Source organism: Patiria miniata, unplaced genomic scaffold (assembly GCF_015706575.1).
Source record: "Patiria miniata isolate m_02_andy unplaced genomic scaffold, ASM1570657v1 HiC_scaffold_13, whole genome shotgun sequence".
In the NCBI taxonomy this organism is placed as follows: Eukaryota; Metazoa; Echinodermata; class Asteroidea; order Valvatida; family Asterinidae; genus Patiria; species Patiria miniata.
The window spans coordinates 16512315-16536591 of NW_024037051.1; the positions used below are offsets into that span (position 1 = coordinate 16512315).

General features: G+C 41.7%; 1 protein-coding gene across 1 annotated transcript in view; it reads left to right on the forward strand.

The window, feature by feature from the left end:
- The first annotated feature begins 1090 nt into the window (after positions 1-1090).
- LOC119721413 (microcephalin-like) overlaps positions 1091-24277 on the forward strand; it is a 46261-nt gene continuing 23074 nt past the window's right edge. Inside the window, exons 1-2 of the mRNA XM_038191488.1 lie at positions 1091-1164; positions 18398-18556. Of these exons, the coding sequence (XP_038047416.1) occupies positions 18545-18556 (12 nt within the window). The 5' untranslated portion in view covers positions 1091-1164; positions 18398-18544. The remainder of the gene's footprint in view (positions 1165-18397; positions 18557-24277) is intronic.

A 24277-nucleotide genomic window follows, 5' to 3' on the forward strand; every position in this document is an offset into this window, starting at 1 on the left:
TAGTGTTTAAAATTCCTTAACTTGAAAAGTGCATGAGTGATTTGAATGATTCTTGTACTAAAAGAAAGCTTATCAATTTGGCTTTCATATGATAGATTTTGGAAGTGCTACATGCAGAACTTTATTAAATAATTGGTCCTTCCTTCTGGGTTTCCTTTTACATGCCCTGTAAAGTTATCACGTCTGCAGTTGTTTCTGTAGCCTACTGTTTTAGTTACTGTTGTATAAAATGAAGCTACTTCAATGTACCGGCCTTTCTATATATCGAAAGTGACCTTCCTTAAAAAAACAAACCAATTGCATCCTGAACTACTGGTCAGTGTGCCCGTACGAGGCCAAAATGTCACCAAAAGAAATTAAAATAAAACCACATTTTACTACTGGTCACAAACCTAAGTACATCTTCTTCATCCAAAACCAGTTTTATATATTCTGGTCCTTGTAAGGACGATTATATTTATTGAGTAAAGTATCTTGCAGTATAGTGCAGTTTACTTCAAAGAAGAACCGGTTAAATCGACGTTTCGAACGTTGTGTTCGGTTCATCTTCAGGGACACAACCGAAAATATGGAAAACTTAAAAAGTTATTTGAGTTCGAAGCTTTCCTCATGACTTTACAACGAGGGAACGTTATCATATTGGCATTTACATTAGGCTAAAATCTATAATACCAAAAAGTGCAACATAATCCCTTCAAATTGGTACATTTCTCACGCTCATTGCATAACTTCCTATTTTGCAACCCTAACCGTGCATCTGACCATTACACAAATAATGTGGCCCTCAAAAAAGAAAAAAGATAACAGTATCCCTACGCATAAACACTTAATCACAGGAAGATGATTAAGAGGCGTGGAAGCCCGTATCCAAATACCATGCTGTTTCTCTAGTTAGACAGACCATGTGTTTTATAGCTCCATGGACAGACTGTTTCCGATACCACACACTAGGGCCGGAACGGCAACCCACCTCAATAACAGGAAAAGATGGGTATTGATAGACGCGGTATATCGCTTTGATGAAATGTCACACTTCGAATAGTTCAACTAGTATGTTTTCTCTCTTATAGTGCAGATTGAACACGTGCATCCTCGAGAGGATGTGACTTAATGACGTCAAGAGAGGGCGCTATACCTGCCGAACATGTGACGTCGATATGACTGGTAAGTTGTCGGTTTCGAAAATCCACAAAATGTACAATGTTTGTCTGAGTTCGAGTGCCCGACGTGCATTAAATTGTTTTTGTTGAGATAATTGGTCAGATAAAACTGGCTTTATCTTTAAAAGTTATTTGAGTGTTTTGTTGGGCAGAGGGGAAATGTTGAATGCGCACCCTTTCCAAGAACTTTTGTAACCTACAATCCTGGCCAAAATCTCGCTGGGCCCCGAACCCCCCGGCCCACGTTCAATGTTGTCTCTCATTGCGCGGTGTGTGCTCCATCAGCTGGAGAGAACAACATTGACCGGGGGAGCGGGGGAGTGGGTGACCGTGGCAGGCTCGGGAAGTGTCCCAGCCATTTTGACCGGGATTGTAGACCCGTCCACTTTCGGGACGTCCAAGTTTATCGGAGAGGCCACTGAAGATGGATGCGTACCAGAAGAACACCCCCCCCCCCGCCCCCGGGTTGTATAGACCTTTGCCGCCTCAGGGACGGGACATGGGCGTATTGTATCATCCATGATCCCTCCCTCCTCCCCAACCCCACCCACGGCCCCTCAACCCCCCCCCCAAACCCCCCCCCCCCAAAAAAAATCAACATTGGCTCACGCCCCTAAAACAACAAAAACTTGTTTGTCTTCAATCATCGCTGGTCCAGTGTGCCCATCGTACCACCAATCACTGGCCAAAATGGAAACTTTCATATCGACACAAACAAATAATTGACATCGATGCACAACCACCCACCCATACTTCAGGTGTTTTCCATTCAGCCCCTTTTGTCATGTTCCGGTGGAGTTGCCTATCAAGTTTTTCCTTTTTTTTTACTGCGTAAATCCCGGGAAATCTCAAGGCCAAAAACTTGAGCCTCTGTATACAACAGAATAATAGCGAAGCTTCAGGGACCTTGATCAAAAAGCTCGTATGACTTGAACTTTCAATTACTTCAATTCACCCGTATCGGCAAATACAGAGGATAACACCCACCCTCGCGGGTCGACAAACTTTCCATTCCCAAGGACCATGTGTTTTGAATCCGCAGTACAAACTTAACGTGCACGTGTACAAATGTACATGTTTAGTACATGTACATGCCTAGTTGGACCATGGAGGTAGAATTGTTGGACCTTTATACTTTCAATCGAGCACTAGTGGAAAACTTGTGTAGGTTTTGTAAAAATTTAAATTTCCAAAATTTCTGAAACAGGATTGCTTAATTCTTGAAGAAAACAACCATCCTTGTAGAAACAAGTCACGTGACAGCTTTACTGACCAATAGCAGAGGGTCGTATGGACCAGAAGTCAAGTGACTTTCTTCAGTCTGACCAATAGCATGGGTTCTTATTGATGTGAAGGTTTTACTGACCAATTTCAGGGGAACTCTTAATATGGACCAGAAGTCACGTGCCGGCTTTACTGACCAATTGTAGGCGCCAGTGACCAATAGCGTCCTTTGCACTGTAATTGGTTCAAAAGATGGGCTAAAGTGGCTAAACTTTCGCCACTGGAATGGATTCTCAGCTTCTCACGTAGCTTTGCAACTACGTACTTTTGCCGTTCCAATTTTCGTTCCAAATTTATGGCGATTGCATAGACCGTTTCATTGATACCACGATCGTTCTGGTCACGTGGTAACCTCAATTTCAAATCCATCCCATCATGCCATTGTAACCTAAGCATGATGGGACGGAATTCTGTTGTAATGTCAATTTAGATTACTATACGTGACCACAAAGATGTAGCCAAAAAAAACCTATAATGTCTGGAACATCGGCCGCTAGGAAAATTATTTAACGTCATGAAAAGAATGTAGTATCCCGACGCCACTTCAGCGGTTGTGTACAAAGTCTATGGAGAGTCCAGAACATTTTCAAAGTATTCCCTTATTGGAAATGTTTCTCAGTCCCAGATTCATGTCTTTTCAACAGTTTCTGCAATGACTGACCTTCATTGAGATGATATATGATGAAAAAAAGTGTCAGGATGCAACATTCTTTCTAGTAATATTAGTATTTAGTAGTATTTCCATGCATTCAACTACGAAATTATGAGCCAACTGCCATTACATTGCCAACACCCGTCGCTCAAACGATTTGTTCATTTATCCAGCACGCCATATGGTATTTTTTAACTGAGCAATTTTCGCAGAATTCGCCATGCACCCGTTGTTTATTTTATTGTACAATCAAAAGGGTTACACCCTGCCACTCATTTATGACACTGCAACGCCCCCAGCATCCACATGCAACCTTGAGAACAAGTGCTGCGTAACATTGAGTGAACTCCAACTGTAGTACAGATTAATCATTCCCCACCCCCACCCAGCCCCCCCCCCCCCAACACCCCCCCCAACACCCCCCCCCCCAGGTTCATTTTTCATTGCTGAGAAGCATTATCGGTGTTGTGTGCAACATATTCACATAAATACATTGGAGTGTTTCAGATTAATTGAAAATGAGCCGACGAACTCTCACTTATACTTTCAGGAAAAACATTTCATCATAGTGCAAGACTGCACACCAGAAACTGGCGCGTCCGATCATCAGTATTCTTATCAAATCGTTCCTGGTCACTGACTGACTCACTGACTCGCTGCCATAAAGGATTCGGGCAGTGCTATCGTATAGGATTACCACGTAACGCCATAAATATGCTCAATTCGGTGCATTGTGTAGACCAGATACATGAACAGAGGCTTCCAGCGAATAGCCATTCTGATTCGATTGAATAGAATTGTGTGCACTCTGGGACCAGCTTTACTGGGCTTTCCTAGTCTTGTTAAAATGACACGTGTTGCAATACTGAAACTTTCACAAGAATGTGTCCAAACTAAATCGACACGTACAGATATTTGCACATACCATGAATACTTGTGAAAATATTCGACAGAACATGCAGTTGGACTTTCTTTAAAGGCAGTATACAACATTTGCAAACATCAAAAGACAAAAGTACCAAATTGTTATTAAATACCTTACGCGATTGTTAGTGAATAATAGTCTCAAGCAAATCATGGCATCTGGTGTGCTGTCATTTTCAAGAAAAGTATATATTTTTGTTTCAATTTCCAACGATTATCGGCCGGCCATCGTTGGAAAATAAAACTGACTTTTTTGTTAATGCTGCCCCAACTTTACCAAATTTATTTAGTCCACATTTGGTTGCAGTCGGTTACACATGCATAAACAGGTGCAAGCCTTCTAGTTTGATTCCCTGACCTGACAATCTATAAACTACCCTGTTTCCTCTGAAGTAGAATCAGGGAACCAGACTACAAGAACAACACATTTTTCCTTGATTTTCCCAGCATTTTTGAACACATAACTTTAAACTGGTCAGTGTATCAACATTTGCTGTAAAATACCAACCCCCAAATCCATCAACAGCAAACGCAAATGTTGTACATTCCCTTTAACGATAATTTTCAGAATTTTTTGAAGATGAGTCATTATATTTTTTTAGTTTCCCCTGAGCTAATATGCAACTAGTTTTCGCTTCCTTTGGTGTTGATTTTGGTTGTTGAATAACTCCTTATTTACATACGCAATCCACGGTGTATTCTATTCAGAATGAACTTGCCCTGGATACAATTATTATACAACATTAATTCTATGAATTATGAATCTGTGGCACGCGAACTATTGAGATGGATTATTTGGAGTTATACATTTTATCCATCTGTCCTTAAATGATTGCATTGTTTCCAAAACCTATTTATCAGCACGTGCGCTCGTAGGAATTAGCTTAATTCGTGTTGACAAAACAAAATTACAAAACATAATTGATGCGAATATGGCAGGGCACTGCTTTTATGCTGTTCCTCCGTAGTACAATACATGTAACGACTTGACAAAATTGGTTTCGTAGACGTGTGTAGGCCTATACGATATTGTGTTGTAGCAAAAAAATGAATTCCAGTGTCATGCACATGCGCATACACAGTTTCACAGAATTTTCTTAGAACGAGGCTACACAACTGCGCATGCTCAGAGTATCTGCGTGCGCAACACATATAGACTGCCCTCAAAGGGTTGGTATCTAAATTAAGTGTCCTCTGTTTTTCATATTCAATTTGTTTTTGTGCGGTAGTGACCGATGACTTCTGGGTTATTTGTCCCTCCAAAAAGCAATCCTGATATCCATCGCCATCTTGAAAATTATCCATTCATTCCATTGCAAAACCTCTGGTCCAATTTCATCCTCATTTTGAGATTTCTCAACAATTGAAGTCCACTAGTCCAAATCACACCTTGGACCCTTACTTGCTACAAACCCTCAAGTAATAGGACCACAAAACTCTTTATTAAAGAAGAAAACTGAGGGTATACAATGATGATTTTGAAATGTTGGGCCTATTTACTGGTCTGTGCAGCCAACAGGTGCGAAGGCTAATAACGACCTGTCACGCGCCGACCATGACTAGTCACGAGACCTGTGCCTCCAACTCACCCGGGGCTCGGCCGTGAGAAACGACTAAATCCCCCATGGCTCTGAGCTGCGCGCGTGGAAAAGGAAAGTAAGAGAGTGAAAGCTTTTGTAGTTGTCTCCGGGGGATTCGTATTATGGAAGGGTGAAGAGTGATTTGATGCAAGTTTCGATGATGGCAAATGCGGATCAAAATTTAGTTTCCATATATTCAAGGGAGGTCCGTTTGGTGTATGTTACTTACTTGGTGTACATGTTTGTAAGTGTTCCAACTTGCCAAGAATTTCTTATGTTTTTCTTTAAAATCTCGATTTTTGCTACCCTAAAAGGGTAGCAAAATTCCAACCAATCAGGGCGCGCGAGGCTACCACCCAGATGCGCGGGGTAGCCCCGGATGCTTGAACAACTTTTAAAAACCAAAAATGCGAGTCTAGTTTTTCACGAGATCGTGACCGCCTAATTGTTCTTTCATTATCTTATTTTAATTTCACTTATAAAAGTATTTCAAGAAATTATTCGAGTGTATGAACTTATTTTTTCATCTGAACTTACAGTTATTTCCTCTAACGCTTTCCATTACTCACCCTTCTTTCACAAATGGAAGCAACTAGGCAATATCCGCGCTGTGATTGGTTAACCTTTCAGCACTCCACTTATTTGCATAAAAAAATATGAATAATTCAACAAATTCAAGTTCGGAAAGCCGGGAAAGGTCTCGTGGCTTCGCCACTCGTGCGTGCTGACTTAATCTTTGCTCCAGTCGCTTCGTGTTTCGCAGCTCTGCCGCTGTAAGCCACGATGGTCTTGGCAAAAAGCTAATTAATCACCAGCAATCATGCACTTGAGAATGTGCTTACAATAATATTTCCCAACACGTAACTTGAGCACTTCCCTGCGTATCAAGCTACACACAATGGCCCACTAGAGCTACATCACTTCGCATTATACTCAACAACAGCGTCAAAAGTGTCGGTTGATTCCGCTCCACTGATTCGCTTTATCCCGCCACCAATTGCATTTCTAAAAGCTGAACTGGCAGAGGTTCAAATCGATTGTCGGGAAGGTTCTAAAGGCATAAACAACTTCAATTTGTTGTATAATTCATGCTCACTGCAATTTGGAATTGAAAGCACCGTAGGAGTGTGGGCGTAAGGAAAGGCCTGAAATCTCGATGTTTACTCCAAAGTCTTTCCAGTTCACCCCATGACCCAGTTTTCGGAATGTTCTTCCCTCTTCTGGTAACACCCGAATTTCCTTTCTGTCAAACATCAGGCTTGCCTAGGCCCGGGTCCCTGCACCCCTTTCCCTTCCATCTGTGTCCCTTCGAATTAACCCCAATCAAAGACCCATTTCCCATATGTCAGGCCCTAGAAACCCGGGCTACACCTTAATGGGGGGGGGGGGGGGGGGGGGGGGGGAGGGGGTTGAAGAAATTAGCCGCCACCCCCCCCCCCCCGATTCCCTTGCAGCCCATGACCGACACCAAGAAAACACTTCTTTTTAGGATGTGAAAAAAACCCAATCAAAATGTGTTTTCCCCTACCCAGCAGTGGGTCTATTAAAAAAAAATCCATCAGAAAAAAATCCAGTCCTTTTTACTTCATTACCCTTTCCAAAACAGACAATTCCCGCAACTTGCACCAACCATGATTTTATTCGTTCAGATTGTTGTAAGAATAAAAATTATGTTGATTTTCCTCGTATTAAATGAACACAACTAGTTCCTTCCTATATCAGTTTATTTCACCTCGGCTCGACACTTCCCATGCGTGACTGAATGGAATTATATCCACACAGCAAGGTTGAATGTTTTTTTTCTAGGAAAAGCCAATTTCGTTAGTTGTTATGACATAATGCGGTGAAAGGCCATTATAAAAGCCTGTTAAGATCGTTATCGGTTTACAAGCTGTGTGCTTACCAGGCCACAAGAGGGCACGCTCTGTGTCAAAGAGAGCATGCGTGATCATCATGTGCCATCTTGCTGGGAATACTCTGTCTTTTGAACATGAGGCGGTCTCTTTGATGCTTGTACTAGTGGCACTTAAACAAATAAAGATCGGAAGTGTGCAATAAAGGTATATGATACATTGCATTGTGGGACAGTTTATGGTTACGAATGGGTTATGGAGTGCAAGCTGTCCCACAGTGCAGCGCAACGTATGCCTTCAATGCACACTTCCGGTTTGGCTTCTGTCCGTAAAAGGGTGACTGCTGCTATAGAAGTACTTAGGGTTTCACCGCTATATTAAAATTCCCATTGACACCAGTGCTAAATGCCCATACCTCAAAATTCTTTTTAAAATACTCAGAACTCTCACGTAAGTTTAGGTTACACTGAAAAATGATGATAAACATGTCATTTTCCATTTTCTGTTCATTTTGGGTGGGTTGACCATTGGCTAATCGAGAAATTCTCACCCAAAGAAGACGACCCCTATTTTTCCCAAAGCGGAAAGTAGCCATCTTGAAAAAACAACGATCCCACCACAACGTGGTTAAGGCCAAAAAAAAAGTCTCCGGTTTCTGGTATGCGCGCGCGTCGCCGTAACCATGCGCGTCGGCAAAATGAAAAAGGTTTTTTTTCCAATGAAAATTGATGTCTCAAAACCGCCAAACTCACTGGTTTGACTGGAATCCTGCTGCTGCACAATTTTAACGTGTTTTAGATGGGGTTATGATCGAGAATAAGCTTTATGTGGCCTCTCTGGACTCCCATAATATTTGCACTAAGTTTAGTCGGGCACCATTTGCAGTCATCAGCCGACATTTGAAGCAAAAAAAAAACAGGTAAAAAAAAAAAAAAGCCGCGTCGCCGCACCACTTTTTGGGCAAGCTCCATACCAGAAACCGGAGACTTTTTTTGGCCTAAGCAGCGTCCCTTTCGGGCCCAATCGCATGCAGAATGCTTAGAATATAATGAGGTCCCATTTCCGGGCTGGAGTCTTCAAGTGCCTTCAAAGTTCAATTCCCCAATTCCATTGCTCTCAGAACTCTCTAATATAGAATATTTTGAGGGTATAACTTTGAATCATGAGCTCGGCGGACGGATATTTGGCCTATTTAAAGGTGTGCACCCTAATAGCGAACCACAACACTTTGACTATCCCCGTGATTGGGGCCAGAAAGAAGTTTATTAATTTTAGCGCATTCTTTTGGTGACCCATGTTCGAATCCAATCCGGAAATCGAATCCCATCCGAAGCACTTTACAGGCATAGATATCTGCATATTCAGCATTGATTACCTTGTCATTCCTTTCCTCATCACATGGGCTTTCCTCAAAAATAATCCCTTGATCTTTCTCCTTCCCTTGTCACTCCCCTTTTCTATCATCGGATCCTTGGCAACTCTCTTAAGAACGCATTCCTTGAAAATGACTTCAAGGTCCTTTGGCCCAATGCCATCAAGAAATGAATTTTCGAAACCCCTGGATATCCGTAGGAGCAGTGTCCGCGCCAAAGCTGAACTATCTGCCAAGGTTCTTTGCCCCATTGCAGCGCACGGCCACGGGTGAGGCTAAAAAGCATCAAGTACCCAAGTCTATTAAATCCTCTTGTATCTTCAGGAGTTTTGATGACTCATACGAATTTCCAAGAATCATCAACATAGAACGCCAGGAAACGCTAATACTCCAACTTGTTCTTGACTTATTTACTCAAATTCATCAGATCCCCGGGTATTTTTTTGGAGCTGTGTAATATCCATTACGGTGTGGTATTGTGGAAGTTACGTAACGAATAATTGGAAATCCTTGAAAATTTCATAATTGAGAGCGCAGCTGCCATTTTTTTGCGGCATATTAGCGGGAAACGTCCTTGGGAATAAAACGGCAGAGTTTATCAGGGAAATGAGGTTTAAAGCGGCTAAATGAGTTTTCCCAATAGAGGTATATTAAATTTAATGTAGCTCCATGGTTTTCCCAGAAATGGGAGTCACATTGAAAAACTATATTATGGTTATTTTAGCTTTTCTGTCTCTTTGAAGAAAAAAGAGGGTGTAGGCAATTCGTTGACGAAAAATTTGTTTACAGTGTTTTTTTAAAGCGTAGAGTGGACAGCGCCCTCTTTTCTCTTTTGGCAGTCAACAGCGTGCCGTCATTTTAGAGGTAGTCGTATAAAATAAATCGGCAGTTGTGTGGCTAGATTGGTTTTGCATTTCCCTTGACGTTAACATTTAGCAGTCAAAAGAGGGCGCGTTTTATGTCGTCGAATCAATAACGAGATAACATCTTTAAAGATGACATCGCAGTGCACTGACCGTTGTAGCAAATTGTATACAAAATAGTGTGAAATGCGAGCTGTATCGATTATTCGATTGGGATGAAGAAATGAAATCCACAGAAGGGTGTACTTCTTGGAAATGGGTATAAAAATAATTGTCTAACCCTTCTACGAGATACCTCTTTAAAGGAAATGTACACATTTGCTTCAAAAGTTTGCTGCAATTTTCAGGAAAGAAAAAGATGAAACGGAGCAATTTATAAACTTAGGGGAATTGTAAGGTCAGAAAATCAGTCTGGCAGGCTTGTAGTTGTACCCCATCAAAAGTGTGTATTGCAAAGAAAATGCGGAATAACTAAAGATGAAAAGTAGGAGCACTTTTTGAAAATAAAAAGAAAGTTTTCTCCAACGCTGGTCGGCCGACCATCATTGGAAAAATACAAGTTTTCTTGAAAATGTTAGCACACCAGGAGCCACGATTTTACAGGATGATTTGAACTGTCATTCCCTAACAATCCAGTAATATATTTCGTGATAATTTGATCATTTCCTTTTTTGATGTTTGCAAATGTTGTATGTCCCCTTTAAACTTCAGAGCACTGACCGTTCTCCTCGACCTCCTGAAAAAAAAATCCACCTGCCCGGTTTTGTGTCCAGTGTAGTTATCATCATCGACATTTTACCGTTATTGCCGCGGCTTTATTTCAAAGAATTCACGTGCAGAGTGTGCATCATATTATACTTCGCAATACAGTAAATGGAGGTTGAAGGCCGTTCAATCCTCGCACTTGTTATAGGTTATATCTCTATTATGTAATCGTTGTTTGGAAGGCCTTGTAGAATTCCCTGTAATGTTTTGATGAAAGAGTGCTTATCCACAGACGCACACGCCGTGAGGCAATTTTAGCGCCAAGTTGTTGTCAAGTGATGTGCTTCGAGGAAATACAGCGCAGCAGGCGATTACATAATAGTTGGAAAGTTGCCAATGTTTTTTAGGGCGAAGTACGTTCTGCTGTATTAACATATCGCGTTAGAATCGCGTCAACGCAGCTTGTGAAATATTGTCCAATTACGTTTTATACAAATGAACGCGGAACGCGCAAAATCTGAGACAAACAAAACTTAACGTACACAATTCTATAGGGTTGCCTTATAGGGGCGTGGCTAACTCGCAAACGGCGATAATTCTGATGCAGGCGTTTCAGAAAAGGACAAGCGATCTAAAACTGCTTTATAAGTTTATGTGGAAATAAAACTTGAAATGTTTGGTTTAGCGTTTCTTCAAATAAGCATGTGAAAACGACAAGGTTTACTTTCAATCAGTATAATGTTAAACAGATTGACTCTCGAGCGGGTTCGAACATGCGATCTCGCAAAACCTGACCAGTGCTCAACCAACGTGTTAACGTGTACATGTACTTCACCGCAGTATACTTTACCAAAGCCAAACACCATCATGACAGTAACATCTGTCATAATATACGCGTGCTTATATTTCTGTTTCCCCTTTCGGTGGTAAAATTTATAGATATATCCGTGTGTCACGGACAACTGATCTTTTTTGACAATTGACTTTTATTCCCGCAATGAATGTATAGGATGTACATGTGTACGTGCCGCGTGCTGGAACTGGGCATAAATTGAGTAATATGAGTTGCAGAATATGTTGACGGTTGCATATTTATTATTAATTGGTGCGTTTGTCAACTGGAAAAATGCCAAGTATAAACGCAAATAATTTCAAGCTGTGTACATGCATAGTCACAAACCTGTTTTTCTACTTCCGTTGAAGTTTGCCCTCTATAGACAGGAAATCTTTTGTCTTTTGATATCTTGAAGCCTTGAACGGAGTAAAAACGTCAACCGCGTGTCCACGCTTTTTGTCAAAAGATGACAAATCTTGATGCCTTTCTGTTTTCTGTTTTTAAGGCCCCAGATGCATGACAAGAATAGCCAGTGAATAGCCATTCTGAACCAGCTTTGTGATATGCATGCTTAGTCTAGTTTCAAGGTTTGAGGAGAAAGGTGTTTGAAGGGGGGGGGGGGGGTCCCTATTCAATGGCGCACCCAAGGGAGGGGGCGGCTCGGGGGGGGGGGGGCTTGAGCCCCCCCCACCAAGAGGTTGTCATTTTTTTGGGGGGGGGGGTAATATTTTTTTTAGTTCCACGATTTGACCTGGGTGATATGTATGTGGCCTATTTTCGAGTAGTGTTGTAGGGGTTTAAGTGGCGCCACCAACGTCAAAATAGTCCCCCCCCCCCCCCCCCCCCCCCCGGCCCCCCCCCCCAAAAAAAAAACACCTCGTTTTTTTGTCTGCAGCCAAAAATGTTCGGCAATTTTTTTTCTAAAAATGTTAACTTCTAAAAAATTTGAAACAAAAAATTATGAGCACTCCCCCCAAGCCAAATCCTGGGTACGCCACTGTCCTTATTACCCAATCAAGTGTTCAATCTCGACCATGGATCTCTGAACTTCCTCTTAGCAGGTTATTACACACCGTTTGCACACTCAATTCCCTCATCACATACCGCGGCCTACTGGCCCAGCTACCTACAGTCACTTCCTGGTGACGATGTTGACAAACCTCGCTAACCTTGTCTTCACCCCAAGCATCTAGCTCCCCCGGGAACGAGTCGACCTTGGCACAGATGGAAGCTACGATGACATTGCTATTAAAACGCTTTGATATTTCTTTGAAATTAGTAAATAGAACATTACAATTTATAAGGCAAGGCAAGCCAAGTAGAGATGGTCCCAGAGTGCACAACATTCTATTTAATTGATTCAGCATGGCTATTCGCAGGGAGTCTTTTCATGCATCTGGTCTACACAAGGGGACGGATTTGGCCCATGATTCTTTGACCTTACGGGGTAATGCTATACGATAGCACTGCCCGCATGGGCGTCGCGAGGGGGGGGCAAGGGGGGGCACTTGCCCCCCCCCCCTGGAAAAGCAAAAAAGAAAAAAAAGAAAAAAGGGGAAAAAAAAAAAAAAAAAAGAGGCGCGAAGACAAAGTGGTGTAAATTTAATGAGTTGGGGGGGGGGGGGGCAAAATGTCCCTGCCCCCCTCTAAAACTGATAAATCGAGAATGAGTTGAGAAATACAAGCATTTTTGGGCAACAATTTTTTTTGCCCCCCTCTAGAAAAAATCCTGGCGACGCCCATGACTGCCCGTCTCACAAGTGACAGAGAGGCGGTCGGTCAGATAGTCGGTCAGTCAGTGAGATAAACAGGACACTTGGGGTGCAGGCCAGTAAATCGGTCCGAAATTGCCTACGCCGGCCAAATCACGATTTGTGTGCCCTCAAAATCTTCAGTATTTGAGCATATTGTGGGCAGTGAACTCGAGGGCTTGTAAAAAATATGGGTGGAAGCCGTGCACAGGACTGTGAGCTTGTAGTTCTGTGCAATTTGGATGAAATTGGGGCCATGAAAGCGCTCTATTTTGCCATGGAGTGTAGGCATCGTTTTTCAAAATGGCGATGGGCTTCAGGACTATTTTAAGGGGTGATCATCTTCGAATGGAAATTTCTCCTAAAAGTCATGACTTGACCCCCGAAAATGGAAAAGAAAATGAAAGATGATGAAATAAGCTTTAATTTGATGTGTGTCTGGAACACCTTGCAGAGTTGTGAGTATTTTTCCTGAATTTCTGAAGTGGGGGCATTTATCATTGGGGTCTAATAATCTATGGAAATTTATTTACTGGTCTGCAACCCTAGGCTGACGAGGGATATACTATATTGTTTTCTTACTTGTATGTGGCTTACTGCTGTAACAGTGCAGGGAAACATGTTCAGTCAGTGTTTGTATGCGTGAGTGTTCAAGGAAGGAACCAACATCGCTCCGGGACCATCACGTATGGATGATGAACGATGAAACAATACATGGGCCACATTCCAAACTGGGTCAAGGGATTCCATGAACAGCTGCTATTGCCGGATCCTATGGGGGTTCACTCGACCTTTTTGGGGGTCAAAGCGTACCTGCCTCCAATCTGGCAGTATTACTGTTCTGAATTGAAGCCCACTTCTGTTTGTGCTGGTCCCAGAGGGCCAGCCTAGTGCCCTCTTTGACTGACTGACTCACTGATTAGCCGACTGACTCCCCCACGTGAATTAGACTTGCTTTAGTCTCTCACCGACTGACTGCCCACTTGTGAATTAGACTATACCTATCTCACTGACTGAATGTCACTTGTGTATTATTACCTATCCCACTGACTGTCACTTGTGAGGGAGACTTGCTTTAGTCTCTCACTGACTGACAGACTGGTTGCCTATCTCACTGACTGACTGTCACTTGTGTATTAGACTGGTTGCCAAACTGACTGACTGACTGTCACTTGTGTATTAGATTGGTACTGAATGTCACTTGAGAATTAGACTACACTAACTGACCGTCATTTGTGAATTAGACTAGTTACATATTTCCACCATGTTGCCACTACAACTTATTCAACGAACTTTTTAACCATTCTCAGGCCAGTTGAACACTGTTATGTGTGCTCTGGAAGTTAACTAGGTTTATCTAGTCTTGTTCACCAGCGTGGTCTACACTCTACAGCAACATTCTATAATGCACAATTTTATGTTGCGCATAAAATATGCGGTCTCATAAAACTCGACGATTGACGTTTAATGTGTTTTGACACATTTTAACATTATGTGCAGATTGATTGGGCCTCTGTAATTCGGTTATTCCCGTCAGGTTGAAATTGTGCCAGCAACTTTTGAACACTAGGCCTACATGTAATTCCAATTCCATGCATCATTATTCCCGTATGTTGTTACAATCAAGAACCATACCAGCAATATTGAACAAGTCGGAACAGTATGCCACTTAATTCAGTGGCCCTGAAAAAATGAATCATCTGCCAACATTTTTCTGACTTGAATTCCTCAAAACCGCTCTATAGACACCAGCTCGCAAACCTAAAGAAAACTGCGCAGAGAAGACAATGAAGAAATTACAGTCAATGGGCCGTATTCACGAGTCGGACATATTGAATTGAAAGTTAGGTAAAATCTTAATTTTTTGAACTTGCGAAGAGAAATGAAAGCAACTGAATTTATAATCGATTCCAGTCTGCCTCAATAAATAATTTCAAATTTGTCATTAAACATTCCCTAATGTTTAAATCCATATTAAAAAAAAAACAAATGACAGTATAAGGCTGCATTGTGCCTGCATAAATAGTCTGGCGCCATCCCATTCAACAGTTAACAATTAATGAAATACCGTTCAGGTAACTCGACAAAAATGGCCAACTCGTGAATAAGGCCCATTTACAAGTGGGAGGAAAACCCCAGAAGAATATTCTGGGGCCGTAAACCCACGGAATCAGGTAGGGAATGAAAACCCAATCCACAAGTGAACCGGGGCAGGAATCGAACCCGGGCCATAGAAGTGGAAGGTGAGGAAATTAATGAAATCAGGTAGGGACTGAAAACCCACTCCACATGTGGACCGGTGCAGGAATCGAACCCGGGAAATTGAGGTGCATGGAAGGCGAGGAAAGAACCACTGCACCACCAACCTGACAACCCTAATTTACATCCTTTTGATCCGTAATTGACCAGCAATATTTCACTATACATAATGAACAAGCAGGGAACAGAGCGCGTCCGAGTCTGTATGATGATTAAGAATCCCAACAGCCCACCCCCGGCAGAATTGATTTCTGGACTATCCGCTACGGCACTTGTTATGTTGTATCATGCAGCAGCCATAGAACGACTGCTTCACTGGTCACTGAATGAAGAAAAGTGAAGAAAAAAGAAAAACGAAGTATGCAGTTCGCACTGCAAAAACTGCTCTGTTAACTGGGTGCATACTTATGTTCCCCAATACCGATGTTCCCCGAGAAGCCTTACCCTAACCCTATCCTATAGCCCTAACCCTAATCCTTATATAAGGATTTCGGGGAACATCGGTATTGGGGAACCGTTGAGGAACATCGGGTAGACCCCGTGTTAACTAACACATAGAACCTAGTTGATGTCTTTTGCACATTATTTTTTGCTGATCCCAGAGGCCTTCTTCGTTCCTATCTCACTGACTGACTGATTGACTGATTGATTGTCACACGTGAGCCGGGCAGTGTTATCGTATATGATTACCCCGTAACGCCAATGAATGGGCTAAACTGGTCCATTGTGTAGACCAGAAAAGACCTCCAGTGAGCAGCCATGCTGAATCAATAATTAATGCTATTTGTGTGATCTCTGGGACCAGCTTTACTAGGCCTGCGCAGTATTGTTGCAGTGTGAGATTGCACTCTAAAGGTACGAAACTCGCATGATGCTTTGGTTCGTTAGTAGAAATTTATTCTCATATGGGTGAGGTATCCGTGCCGAAGGCACCATACCGCGCTACCTGTGCTTACTCCTGAATTATGAACGCTCTTGAAATGGAGGCATTTTTCTCTAGGACACTCCGTATCTGTTTTCGAAATCTAGAGCACCCGGACGTTACACCGCGCATCCATATTACACAATCATAACAACTAAACAGGGTACACACGGGTCCATAATAGCAATAATAGCAATTGGCCCCATTCTTCAAGCCGAAATATTCTGTTTGTGTGTCAAGGTGACGTACGTAAACGGTTGCCCTCGAGGGCTTTCCATGCAGTGTAGTAGTACAGCTGTTTTAAAGCTCAGTGGCTTTGCGTATACTTAAAGTTGATCGCATCACAACATAACGCATAATTCGTGTCAGTGAACGCTAAAAGGTCGTCAGTGCAAACTGAAAGGCATATTAGGATCATTTGCTTTCGTTCATTTTGATCGTTTCCAATGATAACACCACTCGAAATCCAAAGAAAAATGTTCAAAGCTAACCTGTTGAAATTTCTGCTCAGTGGATCATTTTTCGAGAAAACAGTGAAAACCATGCACATCACGAAACATGATTTCGTCAATAGCATACTCTTTATTCCCAAAAAAAATCGCCTACATTTCTTGATTTCTTCTGAATGACAGCAAGCCAGACGGAATAATTTCACTGGGTGTTTTGTTTTTAGTATACCAGTACGATCTTTAATCCAAGTAACTTGTTGATATTATAATTCGGTAGGATACTTTTGGGATAAATGCAAACAGTGATCCTATGCTCGACAGGGACAGTTGGGCCCAACTCATCAAGTCATCATGAAAATGAATGAATGAAGAAGAAGAAGATCCTATAATATGCCAGCCCTTTAGAAGTAATGGACATCATAAGCAAACATACAAAAACGAAACTGCCAAAATAGTACGAAATATTCTATTTGATTGCAAGTAAATAATACTATCCAGCATCCTGTGAAATCGTTGTGCCTAGTATGCTGTCATTTTCAAGCAAAGAGGAATTGCCATCATTTCCTCGCGATGGTTAGGAACTAAACCATCGCGAGAACAAAAAAACATCTTTTTTCAAAGACTGCTCTCAGTTGACCAAATTTACTTTTTAGTTGGCAATCGGTTCCATATCCGTGAATGGTAATTTCCCGAGTGACAAACTGCGGATCATACCACAAGAGGGTGCTGCAGGTCAAAGCGTTTGCATAAACATTTTAAAACGAAGATGCGTTTTCACTGGTTCCTAGGAAAAGAAGTATATCTACTGAGCTGAAATTTGTACAGGTTGGTTTCTTTTTAATAACCTGCTTCGGCTTTACTGTATCGTTGTCCCTTGAAAAGGTAACAGTTTTTGTGTACATTATCTTTGAAACAGTCACTCCGTGGTTGCAGGTCATGCCTAAAATTTCCAAATAACAATTTGAAAACTAGATTCGCGTTTTGACTTCCTACCAAATTCTGTTAGATCAAAGTGCAGTAGAATCGATTTATGAATATTAAAAAAATTGACCTCTTTTCCGCCAGCGTATGCCCTATGAGACTTATATACAGGATGAGTCAGAAAGATAGGTACCTGATTTAAAAAATATATATATTAAAACTATTTTTTGAAGGCAGGGGGTTGAAAATAGTACATAACTGGAAAGCCCTGTTACTTAGCTGTCATTTGGTGAATTTCTGGACAACAGGGCACGACAAATTTTCTGAAAGTTACAATGTTTCGAAACAAAAAATACGGGGGGGGGGGAACAAAGTTGTCGGAACACCCAAAATGCAAAGACGTGTCAGTTTTACTACAGGCTAGGCGTGAATCACATACGCACACAGATGGAATCCTTAATCATTCCCAACTATATAAAGGAATAACAAAATGAGACGTCTTGGTTTCAGAAAATTGTATTCATGTCAAAATGTGTGTAATCTATATCACCTCTGCAATAATCAGAAACAGTGTTGATTAAACAATACAAGTAAAGAAACAAAGCCTGACATTGTGTAAGGTTTAAAATGCCGGGGTGTGTTTTAGCATGATTCAATGATCATGTATGGACAAAATTGATGTTCATGGAATTTGGGGGAAAAATCTCCGTATCCATCTCCCGAACCACAAAAGCAAAATTGATGAAACAAAAATTAGGTGTATGTAATAAAACCTTGTACAAATGTAGTTTGTGTTTCGCTCTTTAAATTGTTTATAGTTGACGGTTGACAGTTTAAGTTGACGGTTTTTTCTCTCTTTTTTTACAGGGTACCCATCTTTCTGACTCACTCTTACGAAGCTTATGATGGAAGATCCATCTGTGTGTCAGTAATAGTGCAAGGGCAAGGACGATATCGCAATAACAAAGTCCATCCAGGCTAGTGCCTGTAGAGCTGAAAACGACCTGGATCAACATGGGATATACGGTAAATAGCCTATAAGATAGTGGACGATCCCCCATGGGATATCCCCAATGGGATATAATGTTATTGGTCGTATATTATTATTGGATATATCCCCAATGGGGTATAATATTATTGGTCGTGTTGCGGGCATTTATAGTCCCTGGACACGAGAATGACCCGGCCTGGATCGACAGAGATACGGACTATGCATTTACTATCTCCCATGTGATCATGTACATCTGTTGCACGCGTTGCGCTATCAATTGCAAATCCGAGTAATAATCGTGAATTTGCGAACTTTATAGGACACCCGGCCGTCCACATGAACACGTAGTGAACATTGGTGACTGCTCTATGTTCGGACACTCCTATGTTCGGACACCCCTATGTTCCGACTACCCCACCTTATAATAACAATAAACTGTTCTTATAAAGCGCATTTTACACGGGGTCCCAATGCGCTGAACAATTAACAGAGAAAACACAAACATTATATATTATTTGCAGTGAACAGATGGGTTTTAAGATTAGCTTTGAAAGTGACCAGGGTTGGGGCATCCTTGATGTGATTGGGTAGTTTGTTCCAGAGGGTGGGGGCTGTAGATGAAAACGCTCGCTGACCGTATGACCTTGTCCATGTTGAGGAGCAGGCGAGCAGGGATTGTGAGCTTGATCGAAGATTTCTGCGAGGTTCGTATTTATGGATTAATTGCTGGAGGTAAGTAGGGGCGATACGATGGAGACATCTGTATGTTAGGAGAAGGGTCTTGTAGATTATCCTCCTCTTGACTGGGAGCCAGTACAGATTACGCAGAATAGGTGATATGGGTTGATGGGGCTTCGAGAGAGTGACTAGTCTTGCAGCTGAGTTTTGGATGCGTTTTGTGAGTCTGGTAGTCCTTGAAGTAAACTGTTGCAAAAATCTAGGCGACAAGTTATGAAGGTATGAACACAAGCTTTTCTGACACCCGACACCCCTATGTTCCGACAACCTGCACATAAGGTGGTGTTACTGTGAGGGTTAGGGTTAGGGTTAGGGATATGGAAAGGAATAAGAATATGTGCAGTCGGAACATATATTTGTCGGAAATAGGGGTGTCGAAACATAGGTTGAGTAATCGGAACATAGGCGTGTCGAAACATAGGGGTGTCGGAACATAGAGGTGTAACCGTTAAGATCAATTTATCATTAGGTCCACGTGGTTCGTTCATGATTCAACGGTGCCTAAAACGAAGGTGATAAAAAACATCCTCTATAGGGCGAGTCAAAAAGAAAGTGACCTGGATTCATGATTTTTTTTTCTTCACTTAAAAAGCAATTAAATTTGACACACCTGTGATCAGCAAGTATTAAACGAGCATGTTCCTCCACTCGTGAAATTAAAAAAAAGAAAGAAATCGATCCATGCTACAGCTGTCCGTGTGGAATGCCATAAGTTTGAAGCCATTCAGCCGAGTGAGAACCAGAGATTACAAAATTCAAATGAGATTCTAATATTTTGAGTCAAGACTGACACATTTTTACCGTCAGATTTGGTGTTTTGTATTATGAGGAACGAATCAAGTCATTTTTTCCTGCAATGATAACTGTGATTTGTGTATGTTTTCCTTTGCAAGTTTTCGTTCATTCATGGAGGTGGGAAGACGTCCATGTTTCATTGTATTTAATGGGTATTCATCAGCTCGTAGAACGGTAAACAGTCAGTTTTTGACAGCTGAATTGTGTGATCTTTTCGTTAAAATAAACATAACTATATGTGAATTACGTGAATTTTCACAGTTATAGGCCTATACTAGTCAATAACATGTACTTTATCCCTGTGTTATTTTTATGAAACTGAGCAAGTCACATATTGTTTAAAATATGTTTTTCTAATTCGGTTACTTTCTTTTTGACTCGCCCTGTATTTAAAGTGTATTCATCAATGCGTATTGGTAAATTATCAGTGGTGGACAATCAGCTGAATTTTGTGATATTTGTATTAAAAATAGAAATAACTTGTGAACAGAGTGTGCAAATTACGTGACATTTTCAAAATCACTCGTCAATAACATTTTATTCCCAATGTTATTTTTATGACATGGAATGAGTCACATATTGTTAAAATATTTTTTTTTTCGAATTCGGTCACTTTCTTTTTAACTCGCCCTTTTTTTTTAAGGGTAGGCCTATTCGTCAATGCGTATCGGTATTATGATCAGTGGTGGGCAGCTGAATTTGTGATTTGTATTAATATATAAATAACTTGCGAATGGTTACACCTCTGTGTTTCGACACCCCTATATGTTCCGACTACTCAACCTATGTTCCGACAGTCTTTGTTCCGACACCCCTAGGGGTTTTGGAACATAAGGGTGTCGGAACATAGGGGTGTCGGAATATAGGTTAAGTTGTCGGAACACTGTCGGAACATAGAGCAGTCACCCTTGCGAATAGTGCAAACTACGTGACATTTTCACAGTTACTGGTCAATAACATGTACTTTATTCCTGTGTTATTTTTTTTTATTAACAATTTTAAAATATTTTCTCTAACCCGGCCAGCATCTTTTTGACTCACCCTGTAGTTTTAGCCTCTCGGATGTCCGGTCTGAAATTGAAAAAATATATATCCCTATCCATCTGTGCAGTTACTGACCTGTAAAATTCGCCAGGCACCGTGAATAATCATGCAAGACAGTTTACTGATTTATTGTGAATTGGTCCCCCTTACACGAAAGAAAATATTTAAAAAAATAAAGAAATAAAAAAACAAACAAACAAAAAACAAAAAAAAACCGAGCGAGCTTTTAGATAAACTCCAACAGTTCTTCCAAGGTTTACTTTTTCAAAGCACCTGTGCGCCATATTGTGCTTCAAAACGATGGTCATGAGTCAATCGCTTTAATTCGCTTCTCAAAAGGTTGGGGACATAGGCTACCTTGAACAGAACTAATGCGAGCGCGAAGCCCTAACAGCTTGAGGTGCGGAGCCCGCTAACAAGTGCCCCGAAAAAACTTTGGATTCTAGATGCACTCTGGTGCAATTTGAGGCAATTATTTCTGACCATTTCAACCAAAGTTTGTTTAGCAAAAGATCATCATTTAAACATCATTTTCGAGTTAGTACCGGAGTCTTACTGGAGTTGGAGTCATCGAATTAGCTATTTTGAGCTATCGAATCAATTTTTTTGGGGGGGGGGGAGGCCTCCCCCCTTCCCCCACCGATTGACGCCCATGCTAATGTATGCATGTAGTTTGCTAAAGTATTACGTAAGAACCCTTTGACGTGTGCGAAGCTAATGTCAGTGTGGCCTCTCTTTCAACTCTCGATCATGCAAAGGGTCTTTAGGTTAGGGGGCGTGAGTGAGGCGTTACCCTTTGTTGTAATTATGATATTGATGTATCGGCACAGTCATTTAATTCATGGTAACGGGCGGTTGTAATCCTAATGTTACAACCTAGTACTATAGCAACCCATTCTGAAATGTAGTTTTGCTTTCTGTTTCTTTGCAATTGCGTAACAAAACCGAATACCTTGCTACACCATGCACGCACACAATAAATTACAATGCTTTGATCTGTTTTAAAAACCTGCCGTACTTCTTTTGCAGCATGATGTGCTCGCGTCATGGAACAGTCGCCGCCACGAACCGCGCAGTAAAAACTGTGCTCGTATTTTGATACCCCGACCCGAATATACGCGGGAAAGTGTTTACCCAATAGTGACGTCACGAGTTGTATTTGTACAAGTAAAACCCAGTGGGCGATAGGAGTCACGATAGGTATCAGCTGAGTGACGTGGTTTCATGGAAGCAGAAAACACAATAGAACTCTATGGATTATATTGTGTAACAAACAAATTTACTTTGAAATTGATGAACTCTCGATCTAGTGAATAGCAATCGTTACAACAAGTTTACTGAACTCTCGAGATCGTTCGCAAAAACTTGAAAATTGGTCAAAAGTCCTGCAAGCATTAATTGATGACTACATTATTCCTAGAAGCCCATCCTGCTTATTCAATCTTTTTTTCAGCTTGTTAACCAGCCCACTGGACCATTTTTTTTTAATCTGTGAAGCAGTAGTTCAAACATCATGAGCAACACGGGAACTAGAAAGCCACGGTCTATAATTTTTAACCCTAAAAGGGCCGGGGCGGAATCCGCCCCCCCCCCCCTCGACTTGTTCCGCGATAGCCTTGAAAAATGAATTTTCCCATATACGTCGTGTACACAGAGCAGAATTACCATTCCTACATATGAATAATTAATTAGCCATAATTCCAAAACCCTATGACCTATACTCATGAAATTTCTTGGGTGTGTTCATGATGAGTTGCTCTATGCATGTACCGAGTTTCAAAATTTTTCGTCACTCGATGGCCGAGATCTTGGGGGGGGGGGGCGGAATCCGCCCCCCCCCCCCCCTCTCGGCTGAGTGATGGTCAAAATAACTCGGCTCTTTTAGGGTTAATCAGATTCGTTGATTAATTATGCAAGACAACCGCATCTTGACCTCTAGATTTTGACCAATCCGCGGGCGCTTTCTATATCGGGTCTTCGGTCATTCACCTGTTGCGCGTTATAGACACGGACACGCGCTCTGTATCATGTTACGCGATATGCGCCCGCGGTTGTTGTTGTATTACAAAACACAGCATTATTTTGAATTGACCAATCAAACTATTAGTCCTGATTTGGGAATAAAATGACGTCACGATTTAGTCGACTCCGATTGGCTGGCGCGCGGCTTGCATCATTCTGCATGCTTAGCCATATCAGACGTTATACAGGAGACTTGGCCCCGTGGATAACGGGTGATACTCGGACTAGTACAACACGTGTGGCGAACGCAATAAATGAGCATTTAATTTTTAACACCCACTAAAAATTTAAACAACTCGGTTTTTTGTGTTTTTTTTTTGGGGGGGGGGGGGGGAGGGGGATTGCCAATGGCGTCACCAGGGGGAAAGGGGGGGGGGCACTTCCACCACCTCCCCGATATACAGCCCAATGTACTCAACATAATACCTCCGTTTCAAAAAGCTCGATCTCAACCTGCCCCGCACTGAGTTTTCCTTTCATGTGCCAAAACAAATCTTCGCTCTTTGCAAATTATGGCCTAGCTTCATAAAACACACAACCGACGTGACACTGTACATTGATAGATTTGTGCCATGTCGTTCAGCAAACAACCCCACTGAACTCCAGGGTCAACAAGGTTGGAATTACAGTGTGAAGGTTGCCCTGAATCGATTCGAGTTAAGTGAACAACAGTATCCTTCAAATCGTAAAAAAGAGCCTCTTTCACCTCCAAAACAGCTAAGCGGAACAAAGACACTCAAGCCCCATCACGTGGCTCTTTTCTTCAAGGCCACAAGTTATTGCAAATTTGTTTGAGAGGCGTAATCTTTGTTTTTCATCTAGCCTGACCCCTTTTTTTTCATGACGACCGTGGAGCGCACGTGCGCGGTGGCAAGAAATCTCTCTTAAAACTTTCGTTTTCGGTGAATGTTTTTCAACACTTTTTATTCACTTGACAGCAAGGGCAAAGTACGCGCAAACAAAAGTGGAACCAACGGCCGTTTCATGAGTGTACAGTTTAATACACTGAAACAGGTTTAGAAGAATTAGTTACTCAATTCACACAGTTTATTGACCTGAGATTAAATGACAGAAGTCAGAGCAGGGCATTGTAACTCGTTGTTGAAACCGAGTTGCCGTCCCTTCGATCTGAAAATGTTAGGCAATCATTCGACATA